Raw genomic sequence first — 17,624 nt, forward strand, 5'->3', positions numbered from 1 at the left:
CTTCCTTGTTCCAGTGTCGCAGACTGACTGTTTTGAGGCTGAGGCCGACTCAGACAGAAGGAGGGCAGATGATGATGTGGACCGACAAGGCTGCTGCAGCATCATCACTGACCTTTAACTCACCTGCAGACTCTTGGCAGAGCCTTGTCTGCTGAACTTTACTTTGTGCATGCTAACACTGTGTCTTGTTCCTGCAGTACAAGTACAACGGAGCACATTTAAAAAGGATCTGAAGGTTGCCCATTAAATTCTCCAACTCATCAGGGTCGCCCTGGTTTTGCAACTGACACTACTGAATGTCATTCCATTCAACTATGTGACTGCTGACGTTTGACCGTTCAATAAATGATGTCTGTCGTGGAACCCTTCAAAAGTTTCAAAACGATGACACTGTGGTGGAGAAAAATTGGATTCATGGGAAACATGAGTGTGACATACTGCAGATGAATGGTCTCCAGTCTGACCTTTATTTTATATATATATATATATATATATATATATATATATATATATATATATATATATATATATATATATATATATCCCCCATCAATACATGACAACACACTTGTGCCGGTCCCCACAAGTCCAAACCTCAGTACGAGGCTGAAGACTTCAAAATATCTGTGTCAGTGTTTCAGTTTGGTTCAGAGTCCTGGTTAAGGTGAGTCATGTGTTTTGGATGGTTAGGTTTAGGATGAGAGGCTGGGAAAGTGTTATGTCAATGAGAAACCTCACAATGTCCCAATAACAATCCAAACATGTGTGCACGTGTTGGTGTGTGTCTTTTTTGCTCCAATGCTGATAAATTGGCTTCCCTCTTGTACTCTCAGTCAGGTTTGATAAAATCTGTTTTTGTCTCTGGGTTCACTCCATACCACCACATACTTGTTTGTTTGCTCAGATTCTCTTCTCACCTCCATGTTTTCTTCCGTTCTGGTTTTTCACTTTCACGCTGGGTGTTTTCTCAGTTGTGTACTTTACTACGAGTGTGAATGCAGCCAATAAGTAGAGAAACAAGGAAGCAGATGGGAAAGTTTGACTTTTACTGGATTGGTGAGAATAAAAATGTGAGTTTTAAATCATGAGAAATAAGCAGTCTGTTTTTATATTGTTTGGCTGAAGTGCATGAGTGGAGTTCCACGAGAAACAGACTTTATATACTTTACTTTTATGTTTTTTGGAGGATTTTTCCGTTCGAAACACACCAAAAAAAACGTCACAATCGTGTCCACCTCCATGTTGCGTTGTGTTATCACTTGTTTTGATGTTTCCACTTTGTTTGATGACATTTCATCTTTAAAAAGAGACCATTTTTCTGAAAGGTGTGGCGGCACTTGACGTGGTGCATCGTCTCGCTCATTTACCTGTAGCAGAAAACCTGCTCATTTTATTCCCTGTCTCAGACATTCTTCTCAGTTCTGTCCTCTTCTTTCCCTGGTCAGTAGTTCGCTGCTTCCCGTCTGTTTCTGTTGTGTTAGATAGATTGTTCGATTCACTGTCTGAATCTCTCACACTACAAACACTTGGCTTTCCGCTCCTTACGGTTCCCGACATTGAGGTCTGCAAAATATTGAGCATATTTCATGACAGCAAAAAGTGGACTTGTGAATATTTCTCGATCCTCCGTCACAGCTCTCTGTCAGGTTTTAGCTTGTTTATGTGTAGGTCCTCATTCTATTTCCAATGCACTTGTGTTAGAATTACCGTTGTTTAAGGTGTCTCAAACACCTTGGTGGTTGAACATGGCCTCAGCCACCAATTGGAGTTGAAATGGCCAATACAAACATTTCACTGACAGAAAGAAAGTATATGACGTGTTGTTGCAGTTTTGATTTGGACTTCACACATTTCATTTCCTATTTCATTGCTCAGCCAGTCGACTATCCTCGATGGACGCTTCATTCCCAACCACTCCAGCAGGAGCTTCGGAATGAATATATGATATTTTCTCTTCCAGTAACGCAGATGACTCTATTTTATTTTCCCGTTCCTGGACAGTGAAGTGTGGGTGACAGAGCAGTCACAGTCACTTCTAGCGAAAATAAGTTTTGTGGTGGGGCCGTCACTTACCAAAAATCTTGGGTAGCGCTGATCAATTATCGGCTGATCGGACTTATCGGTGCCGATATGGGCATTTATGACGTCATCATGATCAGCCGATCACATGACAAATATAATCCAATTTTTTTCTGATTCATTTATTTATTTTAATAAGATGCTATTCATATTTATACACCATGAGAAGTGGTATTACTCTTTAAAATTGGACATCACAATGTAAAAATGACAAACAAAGCAGGCATTTCTCTGGAAAACCACGCAACTTGTTGTGATGCTGCAGAGTCGACCTGCCAGCCACGATGGCGTTGCTTGGCACTACTTCTCTGTCAAGAAAAATAACTGAATTGCAGTTTGCAACGAGTGCAACCACGGATTCATACGCAGCATCAAAACAAGACATTTGCGTTTGACAACTCCAGTGCTACCAAGAGGCTAACAAATGAATTCTGACCGTAGCTAACCGCAGGCGAAACCAATACTAATGGAGTTTATTGTTTCAGCCAAGCAGCCGCGTTCGGTTGTGAAAGACTGGAGGGCCCCAGATACTGATACCCTGGACATCAATGACCAGAGAAGCAGTCTGCCAGGTTCTAAGGCAACAGTCCGGTATTCAACAAGTGAAGTTTACATTGTGGGTTTGATCTGTTCATTGTTCATATGAAGACATATTTTATATGAAGCACTTTGCCTTTGCTTATTTTCTAAGTTGCAATGTTATGAATAGTTATTTAGTAGGTTTGTGTAATTAATCTATAAAAACAAAAAAGTGACTTTTTCGTATGATTTAGTTGCGAAAAAAAAATTGGCCTGTTTTTAAAAATCGGCATTTGGTATCGGCCCAAAAAATGGCGATCGCTGCACCCTACAAAAATCTGGCTGTGATACTTGAAGAGCAACTCATCATGACTGCCAATATCGCTGCAACAACTATGCTCTGGTTCTTGCTGCACAGCTTCAGGGAGACCAGACCGCTGTCATCACATGGTTTCACCCCATCGCCCTCCCGCTCTGTCCGCTTGGACCATCAGCTCATCCATAATGCAGCAGCTTGTCTGGTCACCGACCTGCACTTGTGATACCACTCCTCCAGTCTCTGGCGTCTGACCTCAATCTCTTCCAACACCCTGGCATTCTGATCCTCAAAGGTCTGGTGCAGGTTTTAGTTCTCACAAGCACGCACTGTTTATTTAAACAATGAGGTCTCAGCTGAAACAAGCTGCACCAGACTATAAACTGATTACATCCTCCAGACACCTGGTGACATGGTGTCCTCCTGACTGGTTGGAACAAACCCCGCCCCCACTGCGGCTCTTTGAAGAACGCTTTGCCCACCCCTCAGCTGGTCTTCACTCGCAATACTCACGAGGATTGAATTAAATTTTCATTTTATTGAGGGTTCGAAGCACCGTGATGGTGAAGGCACTTCAATAGGTTGTGTGGGTAAAAGCTTGTGACGGAATGTCAACAATAATATAATAATAACAATATAACTGTTGAATTTGTGAACAGCCTTGTTGTTGTTTTGTTTATTTTATTATTATTATTTTTTTTTTTGTCAGCACTTTATTCCAAAGCACTTTCCTAGTTGGGCTCCCCACTGACCATAGCAATAAATTCAATTCTGATTCTGATATAATAACATCAGATGCGCAACTTTTAATGAGGGAAGTGCACACAACTTTTGTTGAGTTGAGAAACAGGAAACAAGACAGAGACAGAAGGCCTTTCTGTTCAGTGCTTTAATGTGCCATACAAAGAGATAAATGCTGATAACTGACATCTCTACAGCGGCATCTAAAACATGCCAACACACACAGCACTCTGTGGTGAGCTGCCACTCTCAGACACACTCGCACACAAACGCCTAGTCCCTACACACATCATTAGTGTTTGCTTTTTTCTCTTCTCTCCCGCCTACAGGGAGATGACGCGGTTTCATTTTCATGTCTACGTTGAATCCAGTTCCTTAATAAAACCTATGGACGACAGTTCAGACCTGGGCTAAAAGACACGAGCCTCTGAAAATGAATTCGTGGCGAATCAAGGTCTCACTCGGAGCTTCATTTACAATCAAAGCATGTAGGTCAGTTTTGAAACTGGTGCCAGTGGTGTGTGGGCGCTCGCTCCCACTCAGAGGTTGATCATCTCCGCCAATACGACTTGGGTTCCAGTGTCCAATTTGGAACCGAAGCAAACACGTGGAGACTTCAACTTCAATCTGTTTGTGTCCAGAGGCAGCTTCCCACAGAAAAGGTGCTGAAAAACAAACCGGACTGGAGCCAACAGAGAAGTTTGGATTTGGTTTGAAAGAGGGTTTTGATTGATGCTACACTGGGTTGTATTTTTAGCTGTCGCTTTAAAGCACATTATTATAAAAAAAAAAACGACTCCTCAGCAGCCTTTTGTTTTTGACGGCATCTTCAGCTATGTTTCCTCCTGACATTATCGAACCATCAATCCAGCACTGTGACAACAACTGGGGTCACGTGCTTTGTGCAGAAAAACAAGTTCCTCTTTCAGAAGTCATCGGCTGCTTCTGACAGACACTGTCACTGCTCCAAACTTTGTCATGATGGAGTGAAAAGACGTCCTCCACTTTGCTCTGTCTGCTCCAGGAGCCTGTCATGTTTGACTCGCAGGAGTCCTTGCTTTTGAAGTATGGGCTGTCAGCATGATGACTTCAGACGTGAGTGAACTGTACCCAGCCACTCTCGAGGAGAGAAGAACCTACACAGTTCACGTCCTTGGAAATGTAAATGCAAATATGGAAGGTAGATTTTCAAATGGAGCCTTTAAACTTCACTTGAGTTGCTTCATGTCCTCTGGAGAAGCACGAGCATAAGGCTCTCCTGTGCTGGCTTTGCTCGGAAGTTACTTCTGACTTTTAAAATAAGTGCTTCAGCTGCATTCTTGTGAACAAGACCAGGAGAAATTGGGAGGGAAATTGGGGTTAAATCAGTTCCAAAAGCAGCCTCAGTCGCTTAGCTCCAGGTAGATCTGCAGCTTTGCTCGCCCACCTGACGGTCAAGCTGGTGACAGACCGAGGCTAAACTAGATCCATGTCTTGTGACACAACTGCACCGGAGTTAAGCATTCAGCTGCACTCTAGGTTAGTAACATTTATTACCTCAAATAAACCACCTTTTCATCCGTGTATTGGCAGCATATTAAAGTACTGCAGACCAGATTCATCAGGTGGATTTTATGGAGACCTCTTCGCTGAGGCAATTATGAATTCCATCAGCTGGATGCTGACAAATGGTTCTTCAACTCTGTGGACAGTCGAGCCGCTGAGAGTGAGGAACATTTGTGTGTGTTGGACTGGGGGATGGACTGAAACGAGTCAGGACTGTGTCGCTCTAACTCCAATAATGAATCCTCAGAAATAGTCAGGAGTCTTTGTAGACTTGTTTTGAAGCGTGGTCTTCTAAACACCTCACACAGACTAAGATGTTGTTGACATGGGAGCATGGACTTGAGATTTTCGCTAGACTGAAATGAAGGACCGTAACTTCAAACAAAGACTCGAGACACGGCACTTTTATTTTGAGGCATTTTTTTTTTTTTTTTAATGGAAACAGCTGTTGCAGCCGTTTCTAATTTTGACCCTCAGAGACATGTAACGTGTAAAACGGCTAGCCCGAACGATGCTCATATTTTAGCCCAGGTCTGCTACAGTGCTAAAGTGCCTAAGGCTCCTCTACACCAACAAAGCACAGAGAGCAAAAACATCCTGACTAAGCAGTTATAGACCCTTAAATACAGGAAAGCTTCGACCAGTGCGGACGAATTATCTATCTAAATTCTTCCGGGCACTGGAGCTGAAACTGAAGTGAAAAAATGCGGTGGCACTTGATCTGAAACATTGCTGTCACACATGACAGTGTGACGTCTTTCAGACACATAAGATGCTTCACACCATAAAACACCAGCTGACCCTGGTTCCGGTTCCATGATGCTACCATGAAAGAAAGTAACCAATCAAAAAATGTTGGTATTATTACCCTTCTACTCATGGAAATCCGCTTCAAATAAGTGCAGATATTAGATATGTTGCTGTAACATGTTGTTTCAGTCATTACACAGTCATTACAACCCACATTACATCATATGCTGCACTGGCCACATGGTCAGGTCCATCACCTTCCGACATGATCATCATGCAATAAAGTAAGAATAAAAACACTTTTTATTTACGATGAAAAGTAAAAAGGTTGTTGTTGCCATCTAGTGGCCTCTGGACACTTTCATGAAACCTCATCAATCCATCACTAGTGGATAGAGCTACGAAAGCAACATCGGTATCCACAATAGAGACAAGATATTTAAAGCCATTTCACGTCTACTATCTCAAAGTGGGAGGAATCTAGGACGTGAGACTGCACTTCCCACAGCCGTCAGAAGCAGCGCCCTTCTGTTTGGCACCTCCTCTTCCCTCTGAGCAACGCTCCATATTCATGACGGCTCTTGTACCCGGGCAGAATCTTAAAAAAGGCCTGTCATTTTCCAGCTAATTTCATTCCCCATTCATGAGCTAACAGGATCGAGCAGATATTAAAAGAGAAAAACAGCTCCGTTGCGGCGGCAGAGATGTTTTCATTTAACGCTGCTGTAGCAGTGCAAATTTGAAAACACTGATGGGGAGAGAGAATCAACTTGGTCACATGTAGGAGCTTAAAAAAACAGCATCGACCGAGCTCAACTCTGACATTTGCGGGGGGGCAGACTTGCAGACGGCGGGTTGTGAAATGTGACCTGGCGTTTATAAAAAGGTCCACTGCATCAATGGGAATGTTTACATGCCGAGTTACGCGCCCATCTGTCACCGCGGCAGGCTTTTAACCGACTATTAACTTCCTGCAGGAAGCATTCACATTGACAATGGTGTATCTGTAGAGGAGGGACCACTTTTGGCAGGGAAAAATAAACAATGACGTCACATGAAGCATATGGAGCGACACATGACAATACAACGCTCTTGGCATTCATCTGTGGTTGCTTACCAAGTCAGAGACAAGTGTTGCCTTTGTAAAGATCTCACACCAACAATGGTTTGTTTCGGCTTTTAGTCACATTTTGCTAGGAGATTGTCAACCATAAATGGTGCTTCTTACTCCGGACAAATGCAGTTCAAACCAGAAACAGGAATAATATCAACATCCAAAGTAAGGTTCAGCTAAAAACTATGAACTAACAGGCACATTCAATAACTCTTTCAAGATGACTAAAACAGGAAAACAGGAAAGATATTTTGAATAAACTCTATAAGATCCTTTCCAAATCTTACGGTTGATCAAAACCCTTCAAATTTAAACTACAATAAATAAAAAACAATCTATTATTAAGGTGAACTCATCAGTGCAAACCCCCGCCTGGACAGATTTATCAGCAAAATAATGCCATCTTCCTTCAAGTGCAGTGTCCAAAGGAGTGAAGCTACAGACCAACTGGTGACTTTGAACTATGATATGCATGTAAACACGTCCGCTTCCCATCCAGACGCAGACGCAGAGGCAGCAGGCAGGAGGGTCTTGGTGGTGCAGAGAAAGTCAGCTCAGAATTTCCCAAACCCTTTCACGGGCCCACCAAATCTGGTCCCACACATCAGACCGTGGTTAATCAATCGTGACAGCTGGGTGTTCGAACCCTTTGGGTTGCTGTGGCAACAGACGTGCAGGTCGATAACAGAATATTGAGCTTGTTTCCTGCTCTTATTGCCTGGGGAGAACTTTGTCTCACAGAAAAATGGTCTTTCTGAAGATCAAAAACAAATCTTCTGACGGAGCAAGGATGAGAGTGCAAGGAAAAGATTGGTGAGATCTTGAGTCCGGCAGTAACTTAAGATGTAGGTAGGCATGCCAGTGTTAACGTGCAGGAGTGTGGCATCAAGTCCAGCAGGAAGTAACTGATGAGGACGAGAGCGACAGCAGGAGTTTCTGACCTCTGGGCCACATTGCCATGAAGTGAACCAGATGAAAACAATTGTTCCCAATGGAACTTTGCTCCTCTTGGAACTGGTACATCCATCTACCAGTTCTCTGTGGGGCAAAGTTTGCGTCTTCTTCTTCTTCTTCTTCTCACTATCACAGCTACCACCTACAACTGCCAGCGAGGTGCTGGTGCTACATCTTGCCAAGAAGCTAGTAGTACTCCTCGTAGTTTTTGGGGTTAAGGCAGTAAAGGATGCCCCCTCCAAAGGAGAAGATGGTGCCGCCCCAGCCCAAGCCGTAGCCCCAGTTGAACTCGTGGTAGATCTTTAGGTTGATGCTCTCGATGAACTTGACGGGGTAGAGAACCAAACTGCATGCCTGGAGGACAACTGTGGACAAAGACACACAGGCAGTTAGGATAGGGCAGCGGGTATTTCATTTTGAAATGTATTATGTAAAGAGTTCATGTAGATGTAGCAATGAACTCAGCAGAACAACAGGATTGTTCTTCTGAAACTCCCTGGGGACCACTGGCACCAGAGACTTGATCTGAATTTAATGCCATGGCTTCAACTCTGGTACATGCAAGAGGCAACATGAAAACAAAGCAGCGTGAAGATAGTCTGGGGGACTTTTATTCATCATGGTGGTCTTAAGACAAGAAACCTTTAACACTGACTGTAGCTACAGAGATTCTGAGCTTGTCTCGTGTTTAAGTTGATCGAGCCACACGTTTGTCCAGATGAGGTTACAGATGACGTCAGCTGACTTGGATCAGATCCACAAAAGAAATCCAAATGAGTTAGTTCATTCTACATTACATTACATTACAATCTCAGCTGAGACGGATTCCACTCGACAGTCAACTCAGACTTGCAGCTTATGGTCAGTGTTCCAGACCATTGTCAAATCCAGGAAAATTGACACTAAACTGCAGTGAATAAATAAACAAACACTGCATTCAATTCTTTTACGGCAATTTCGTATTCACTAGTTTCACATATTTTTGGAACAAGCGATCGGTCAATGCAGCTATAGTGACTGTTGAAATAGTCTATAAACGTTTAAAACAGTGGTGGAAATTTAGCGATTTAAATAAGTCACAATGGAATGGAAAATGTCTGAAATGAAATAACCGCCTTTTAATTGTCTATGACTCGTATAGATTTCTTGAATCTATGTTTAACTGAATAATAATGTATTGTATTCAAAATGTATGACTAGACTCTCCGCATGACACGGTTCCATATTGATATTGAAGTCAAGACTACACAGCTGAAGCCACTGGACATCAAAGAACTCAAGGCAACGTTCACAATTTTAACCATGTTATTTCATCTTTCTCAAAAAGATTCATGAACCTCATCGATCCGTCTATTTTGAGGCTTTCACTTTGTCAACTTGAGGCACCGTAGCTATCTGCTTGTGTTGTGAAGGTTAAGATGATGGACACGTTTCTGTCACAGACTACACTGTTCACTCTTTCTCAACTTCTTCACTTGCCACCATGTTGTCTCTGAAACAGGTCCCGCCGTTTCCCTCTCATTTCTCTCTCTCCTGTGCACGTAGCGTAGATGTGTCAGGCCTCTAACCCTCATTTACCTCCCTCGTGCCCATTCACTGATTCGAATAGGGATGCCAAGATTAGTCGTCACTTTGTGATGGATTTTTTTTTGTTTATTTCAAGATCATTTTCCAAAACTGGCACTACTCCATCCACTGCCTTGTCAGTCTTTCAGTACTTGACACACAAACAACACCAATGTAACCAGAGTGTAGAGACGCGGATCACGGCAGGACCAATTATGTTGGTTGTCGTGTGACAGCGCTCCGGAAATTATTCAGTCCCTAGCACCGCTCTGTGAAATGTGAACACGCTCCACACCTTTCTTGTTCCACTGAAAACTTTGTAGTGCTCAGATGTCTGACTCACTAATTCAGACGATGTTTTCGTTTTACTAATATTTTGTGTTCTGGGTGGCGCATTGTATTCATAGTGCTACTGTACACGGTGCACAGTTATTGGTTCTTTTATGTTTTAATGTCGCTAGAAGCTGCACATGTCTGTTTAAGTCGACCAAATCCAGGCGGGGTTGGTGGTGTAAACGCAGAACACATTACAGTCAGCCTCTATTCAAATACGGTTCAGTGTATCAGAAAGCCTCTGGTTTGTAGCATTTTTAACAGAAGTGAACTGTTCTGGAAACTTGGATCCCCTGCTGCCATTTTCTCGTGTAAACAAACTTCACAGGAGCTCGTGTGAGCATAAACGACCAAAAAAAAATCCTTATGAGGAACAGAGGTGTCTGTGATCTGCAATTCAAAATGGCTCTTAAAAAGCCCGCCCACAACATTCTGCCCCCCTGGCAGGCTTTGAAGGAACTGTCCCATTGTGGAACGGAGCTATTGCTGTTTGTATGAAATATTACACCGATGAAATTGGCTGTCGGCTTCGGTTTTTTCATTTGTGGTCATGTTGTTCGAGCTGAATAACCAGAAACGGAAGCAGATCCTATCGAGTTCGATGGCCCAGTTTCTCCGGAGCGCTAGCATCACGGTGTTTCTGTCCCTTTGAAGTCCACTGAACTGAAGTCTGCGCAGTACACGTCTGTGTTCGCAGAAGCTTTCAGTCAACTTGTTTGTTAGAGCGATGCTCTGTGTGGCACAGAGAGGTGCCCAGGCTGGCAGTAATTGGACGTCATGCAGCTCCTTTGTCCCCGTTTCTGCTCGACGTGGGCTGATGGACCCCAACAACCGAATGATCACCCCTTGGGAGGACCATGAACAAGGCGTGTGCTATTATACAGTCTCCACAATAAACTTGAAGCTGGACACAGACAAGACAACAAGCTGCAGAGTTACATTGTTGGAACAGATCAGACGCAGAGAAGCTTAAAAAAGTGAATGTTGCGTTGATCTGCAAATCACCAGTGAAGCTGTCTGAAGCGCTCAGGTTCCAGCCTCGTGTGACAGATCAGCTGCCTTTTTACTCGGTAAATTGGCTTCCCTCATTTGCTTCTTACTGAGCTACCTACCTTGAGCTTTTGGTTTTCACTGGAGTCTGTTTATCTATTTGTTTGTTTGTGTGTGTGTGTCTGATCCAATCCCTGCTTTTCCTGTTTCGTCTTTGGTTCCTTCACCTTAGTGAGTCCCTGTTGATGACCACCTTTGTGACGTTTGCTCATATTAATTATGTGTATCGTCTTCGTGTGTAAGTACTGACCACTGCCTGTGTTTTCTGTTTCAGATTCTGCGTTCTCTGTTTGCACATTTTGATCTCCTGCTTCAGCCATGGACTTGCGTGGGTGCATGTGTGTGTGTGTGTGTGTGTGTTAAAACTCTGGTCAGATTCATTTTTACTTTGTGAGCCCCTCATCACATGCACTTGGGTCCTGATCCTGCTCAGTTCCTGAATAATATTAACCCTTTAGCTCCCATTTTAAACGGTACCCAGTCAATTAGGAATTTGTTTCCATCACTTCAGAGACCCACTCTGAAGCTTCCTGTTGCACTCAGGCTGACCATGACACACTTGAAGCTATTTGTGTAGGTTGGTTTTTAGACTCTGACTCACAGTACATTCATGAATTTTGAGGCCAGCATCGACGTCCTGCCTCTACTTTGGCCATGCAGACATGGCCTGTTTCACGCCCTGGTGTCTGAGTTGGGCCCCACTGCTCAGTGGATTCAGCAAACTTTCAAGTATAAATGAAAAATTCAACTTTCAAGCATCCTGATGGTCAGTGATCCAACCTAACCCGAACGCCCTCCCCCACCGCCTGGGAATAGGTCTCCAGTGAGCAGTAGGAATGGGTGAATTGTTCATACTACTTTACACGTTTGACACACGACATATTATAATAACACTAAAGTAATGGACTAGTAGCATATGATCTCTTTGCATTACACGTCTTCATGTCTCTGGCAGACGCCTGTTGTGTTCGTAACCTTGCAGACTGACAGTTTTATTCTGGGGTTAAATTGTGACGTGGTGGAGATGTGTTCATATGTCCAGCAAGATGTTGCTGTTGTTGTGCTGTTGACCATATTATCCCTGATATAGCAACCATTTTGGAAAACTTATTTGGACCGTTTGATCTAACAAAGCCAACAGTGACTCGGAGTCTCAGTATCTACTAATGTCTTGCTTATTGCGAGTTCCTTGAACTAAAAATATGTTAGAAACTACGATTATGACTCAAAGTGCTTGAGGCTGTAAATGGCATGAAAATGTGCGGTGGGTTTAAGCTTGTTCTACAAGAAAAAAAACATGGTAAACAACCTTGGTAAAGCTGTGTAATTAAATGTTGACCCTTCATAATGGTGTATTTATTAGTGGTGGGACTTTATTGAGTCAATCAATAAAATATTTTAATCGCATTAAATTGTTTTAATTTACTTTAATTTAATGGAACAGTTTGCTCTCCAGACAACAGGGAACCTTTGTAAGTGCAGGAGTTGCTGCTCCACTGATGCACAAGACACGTGGCAGCTAGGATGAGAACAACAACAACAAACATGGAGGAATCATCAGCAAACAGATTCTTTTGTTTGCTTTGGTTCAGGGAGGTTTTTCACTACACAATGACCAGGGTTTCCACTACTCTGAATGGACTTGAAATTCTTATACAAATAATAAAAAAAAATAAAAACTGGTGCAAAGTAAACAATATTTTATTGTTTAAATGTATGTATGGGTCCATCCTTTGATTCAGTAAAATACCACATTCATTCAAATTGAAAGTGTGGCTTCTTGTGGCAAATACTCTTATGCGATTGAGCTGCGATTATGTGTGCACTGAGTGAACTAACCTGCAGCGAAGAGCATGAAAGCGACAGGAGCGTAGAACCGCCTCCTCGTGCCAATACACACAGCGACCAGAGCCACCAGGAAGGACATCAGCACCAGAGCTCCGCCCCCTAACAACAAGGCAAGCGTAGCAACCTGCCAGTCTGTGGAGCAGAAAAGTAAAGTGGATGAAAGTGACTTTCATCGGCAACAAGTCTCAGCATAATGGTACGAGAGAACAAGCAAGCAGTCATGGATAAGAACAGTGGAGCTAAAAATAAAGTGCCTCATCACATGTGGGGCAGGCGTCAACAAAAGAACCTAAAAATGTCTTTGGTAAAGTAACATTTTTTAAGCTTCTGTGCATGCTTGTACGCCTCTGTACAACCACCATTCATTTGGGTGGGGCCACTCCACCCTCCCTCCTTCTGAATTCTCAAGTTCAAGTCCGATTTTTTTGAAAGAAATCTGATTTTTTATTTTATTTTTTTAGATTAGATTTGATGTCCTTTGTGAGGTTGTTCACATTTCCAATGAAAAGTGTCATGTATGTGTCTCTAGTGTGAGGCACCAAAACTGTTTGGCATTGGAGAACAACTCGGCGTCATACACAGCGAGCCTGCCTGGTGTTTGTAAACATGGACGCAACATATTTGCTTTGAAGGAGAAGGTTAAGCTAGGAAAGCTTTTTTGGTCATGGTGTTCAGTGGGCCAATGGCAGGACTTTCCATCCAGAGAAACGCCCATTCTGATTCAAGCTGCTTCACTGACACAAGAGCTCATTCATAATTCCCCAATGACATGAAAATTTATGTACGTTTGGTCGAGCGGTGGTTGACGTGTAGGTCGTATGAATGCGACCTTCAGACTGAAGGACCACATATCCAAGTGGCCTGGGTCGCATTTGAAAAAAAGAACAGATACAGGTCCATAGGGGCAAAAAAAAAATCGGATTTGGGTCACTTCAAGCTGCAGTCTGAACGTAGCCCATGAGACACTTCTGTTCTGTCTGAGTCAAGCTGTGAGTCTGTCACCAGCAGAAAGTCATTGCAGTATCTCTCTAAAGCCCCAACTGTTCCAGAAAGGTTCACCAACCAGGTCATATTTGCTATCAGTGATTGTCAGTCAGCAGCTGCGAGTTTCAGTTGACACCTGATTGGTTACACTGTGTGTGTGTTCAAGATTGGTTGGAACAAATACTCGCATCCATCAACATCCATCACAATCCCTCACCCAAAATTTGAAGTCGCCCTACAAGAGGAGTCACCTGACCAACCGAGCAGGCCACACACTGAAGTACCTGAAGCAGGCAAACACCCAAAACCAGATATTTTACCAAAAAAAAAAAACAAAGAAAAACAGATTTTGTATCCAAGTTTTGAATCCCTTCCCAAAAAAAGCTCTAAATAAAACGCCCTTTTATGGAGTGTTTGCTTTATTACATTTAATTTTTAATTCATTTTTTTATTTAATCAGGTTTTTCATTTTTTTCACAAATTCTTTTTGTCTTTTGAGTTTTTTTCCCAAAACCTTTGACTTCAAACTCTTTTAAAACTTTTTTCGTTAAAAAAAATGATGTTTCTTCATTTGTTTTATGTTTATTTGTTCATTTTTTGGTCTATTCAAAATGGTAGAATTTCACCTGCGAAGCAACACGACTAACTGAAATTGCCCAGCGTTCAGAACAGAAAGGGCTTCTAGTCAGTTACCTTCGGCAAACAAAAGAAAGCGAAGCAACATAACCGTCCTTGGTGTCCAGTAGTCCAATAACCCTCAGAGCTGAGGTAAATGCTTCTTTTTCCATGTCCTTGTTCTTCAACTCTATTTGTTGAACAAACTATGGCTGATTAAGCATAAAAAAGAAATGGAAACACAGTCTATCAACCACTGAGGAAAGAGGGAGAAGCAGAGCACCCTGAAATGTGAACATATTAGTGTTGAATCCGTGAAAAGATTTCTGGACCTAGTTGTGAATCTTGTCTTCTCATTGCATTTGCTGAAAGAAAGGACGAAACAGTCGTGAGCAGAAACGACCCTGAAGATAGCTACTTCAAGATTGAAGGTTAAAAAGAGAATGCAAATGCAAGCTAATGAGAAAAAGGAATAAATCTTTTTTTTTTCAAACAACAGGACTAGGAGTCAATAAATAATGAAGACAGATAGAGAGTGGGAGGAAAGTTAGGAAACAGTGTCACAGAATTCCCATTAGCATGAAAAACCACTTCGAAGGGTCAGGAGGTTAACCAAAGGACTGTTAAGGAGGGTTTAAAAAAAGAGCATTTTCACAAATGGAAAAACTGGGAGCAGGCGTAAGTGAGACAGGTGGCGTGGGGAGGCAGCGGCATAATGTTACAAGGACAGATAGGGCAGCATGAAAAGAAATGCCAGAAGAAGGAGAACTGGAGGAGCGCGAGAGAGAGAGAGCGTGAAGGAGCAGGGGACAGAGTGAAAGTAATGAAGAGAGAGAGAGCACTTAGTACACCTGAGCTGACAAAAAGCTTCAGCAAAAAAAGCTCTGCTGCGCACCGTTATATATGGGGGGCACCGCTCCTTCATGCACACCAAAATAGCCAGCCAACACACTGGTCCACAAAATACACACTCTCTCAAGTTTTTTTTTTCCTTCATGCAAATGTTTCTGAATGGAGATGAAGTCGAAGGAATAAGAACAAGAAAAAATATTTTAAGAGATGAGAATCAAAGCTCGACTTTTGACCAATCGGTACTTTGCATGGCAACTTGTGCCAAACTTTTTAATACGCAGAGAGGGATTCAGGGTCTCTCACATCCCGTCTAACACAATGCAGGAGGAAAAAAACACCCTCATCATACCACAGATCATGCAGACGAATTCTGACCTGAAATTCAGGCTCTCACCATTGTCTTCCTTCAGATGTTTCCATCGAGTGTCGCCATACTTCCGCATCCTCCACTGTAACCTGTCTTGTATCTTGCTCAACCTCCTCAGTCACGCCTCTTCAAGTCCTTCTTTATCTCAATTCCGATCCTCAATGGTTGTCTTCCTTTGGTACCTCCACTTCTAACATTCTTTGTCCAACACGTCCCCTGTCTCCCTCCTTCACGTGTCCAGACTGAGGTCATGTCATCTTGAGCGTGCCTCCACCTTATCTAGGTCAGACCTGAAGATGCAGGAGGAATCCCCGCACATAAAGCCCTCTTTCTTCATGAATAGGATATGAACACAAGTCTCTAACTTTCTTAGGACAGCTCTGAGCTCAGCATGCTTCACTTTCCCGGCCACATTTGGACCATGACTCAAAACTTCATTTTAAAATAAAACATCCAATCCTCCCCTGATGGAAGCCAGAAGGAACGAGGGAAGCAGCTGAAATAGATGGGACACACCCTCCACTGTAGCGCCACTCTGCAGGCTTCAACACCCCTCATGCCCTCACCCACATCGATACAGTCGCATTAAGAGTTTCCAACGTACACAAACATAGGGGTGTGCGATATGACCATATTAGATGGTGGACACTTTTGCCACTTGCGCCCGCTGTCCTGCTCCACACCGTTGGAGCAAACAAGCTGGTCAAAAACGCGACTTTTTTTTGGCCCACACACAGCTACGGCAGGATGATATCACAAGTATTCTGGTTTGACCCGTACCCCTAAAGACCGTAACGGGTCTCATGCTAATGTGATGTCTTTTGAAACCTTTACTGACACTCGTTGAAAACAATCTAAAGAGTTGTTACTGTTATGGAACAATCTGACCGAATGAATGTCAAAGATTCAACAGCAAACTCCACAAAATGATCATAAAGTCATGCGAAAGGAGGTAAATTAGGAACAATAAGCCACCCGTAACGCCAGATAAAGTTGACAGAATGGTTTTTTTTCCCTTGCCAATAATCTGCGACAGGAATCAAGGATGTCTGCTTTGAAGACGGTGAAACTAGATTAAATAGTCAAATGGTTCAAAGCTGCAGAACCTGTAATAATCGGGTACAATAGTCAGACGTTGCAGTTCAATCTTTTCTGTTCAAAATGGCCCAGTTGTCATTTTCATTTGACCCTTTTCAATAAAACAAATAAAGAATAAGATGTTTTAATCATGTCAAAATGACTGTGGTGATGAAAGAAAACAGTCATCTCTTGACTCATATTACACTCAGTTCCAGGTGGATTGAAAGCCAGTGTGTTGCGTGCCTTTGTTATGATTATGCTCTTTGCACATGTTGGCTTCTTTTCCCTTTATGACTGTTTCACATACAGAAGAGGTTTGTTAAGAAACTTGCAAACCAGTCTCAAAAATACACCTTGATAAAATCATGATTTCATAATAAAGACATGATATATTTGCCATCACGCCCACCACTACAAAACATGTAATAAAAGTGGCCTTAATCGCTACACTTCAACTACACCAATTTTTCTGAGCTGGTGGGTCCACCACCGTCATCCTGAAGAGTGTTCTGACAGCTCAGATTTGGATCTCGCTGAAAATTCTTCACATACCAAGACTGTCACATCACCACCTGAGCCCTGCCAGAAAAGGCCAATTCAATTATTTGGAGCAAAAAATGTCCCAAATATTTTCCTCTGAGCAGGAACCAACTGTTTACAGAATGTTCAATTGGGGACACAATTCAGATTCAGAATGTTAATGTAAGCCACAGTGAACATGGATCATTTTCTGTGGATGCTGTTTTTGCTGTTGCTATTTCACAAACAACACAAACATTCAGAAGGACCAGCAAGCAAAAGCTGGAGGACCTTTCAGCCATTCAGGAGGGTGTTGTGTGGTGTTGGCTTAAAAGGAGTTGAGCATTGATGGACAGTGAGAGACGGAGATAAGAAAAGATGAGAGATTTAAA

General features: G+C 42.7%; 1 protein-coding gene across 1 annotated transcript in view; it reads right to left on the minus strand.

The window, feature by feature from the left end:
- Positions 1–3,791: 3,791 nt before the first annotated feature.
- LOC128751340 (transmembrane protein 47-like) overlaps positions 3,792–17,624 on the minus strand; it is a 28,784-nt gene continuing 14,951 nt past the window's right edge. The window contains exons 2-3 of the mRNA XM_053852312.1: positions 12,807–12,947; positions 3,792–8,383 (exon numbers count right to left, since the gene is read on the minus strand). Coding sequence (XP_053708287.1) covers positions 8,205–8,383; positions 12,807–12,947 — 320 coding nt within the window. The 3' untranslated portion in view covers positions 3,792–8,204. The remainder of the gene's footprint in view (positions 8,384–12,806; positions 12,948–17,624) is intronic.

The sequence above is a fragment of the Synchiropus splendidus genome, chromosome 1 (assembly GCF_027744825.2).
Source record: "Synchiropus splendidus isolate RoL2022-P1 chromosome 1, RoL_Sspl_1.0, whole genome shotgun sequence".
Taxonomy (NCBI): domain Eukaryota; kingdom Metazoa; phylum Chordata; class Actinopteri; order Syngnathiformes; family Callionymidae; genus Synchiropus; species Synchiropus splendidus.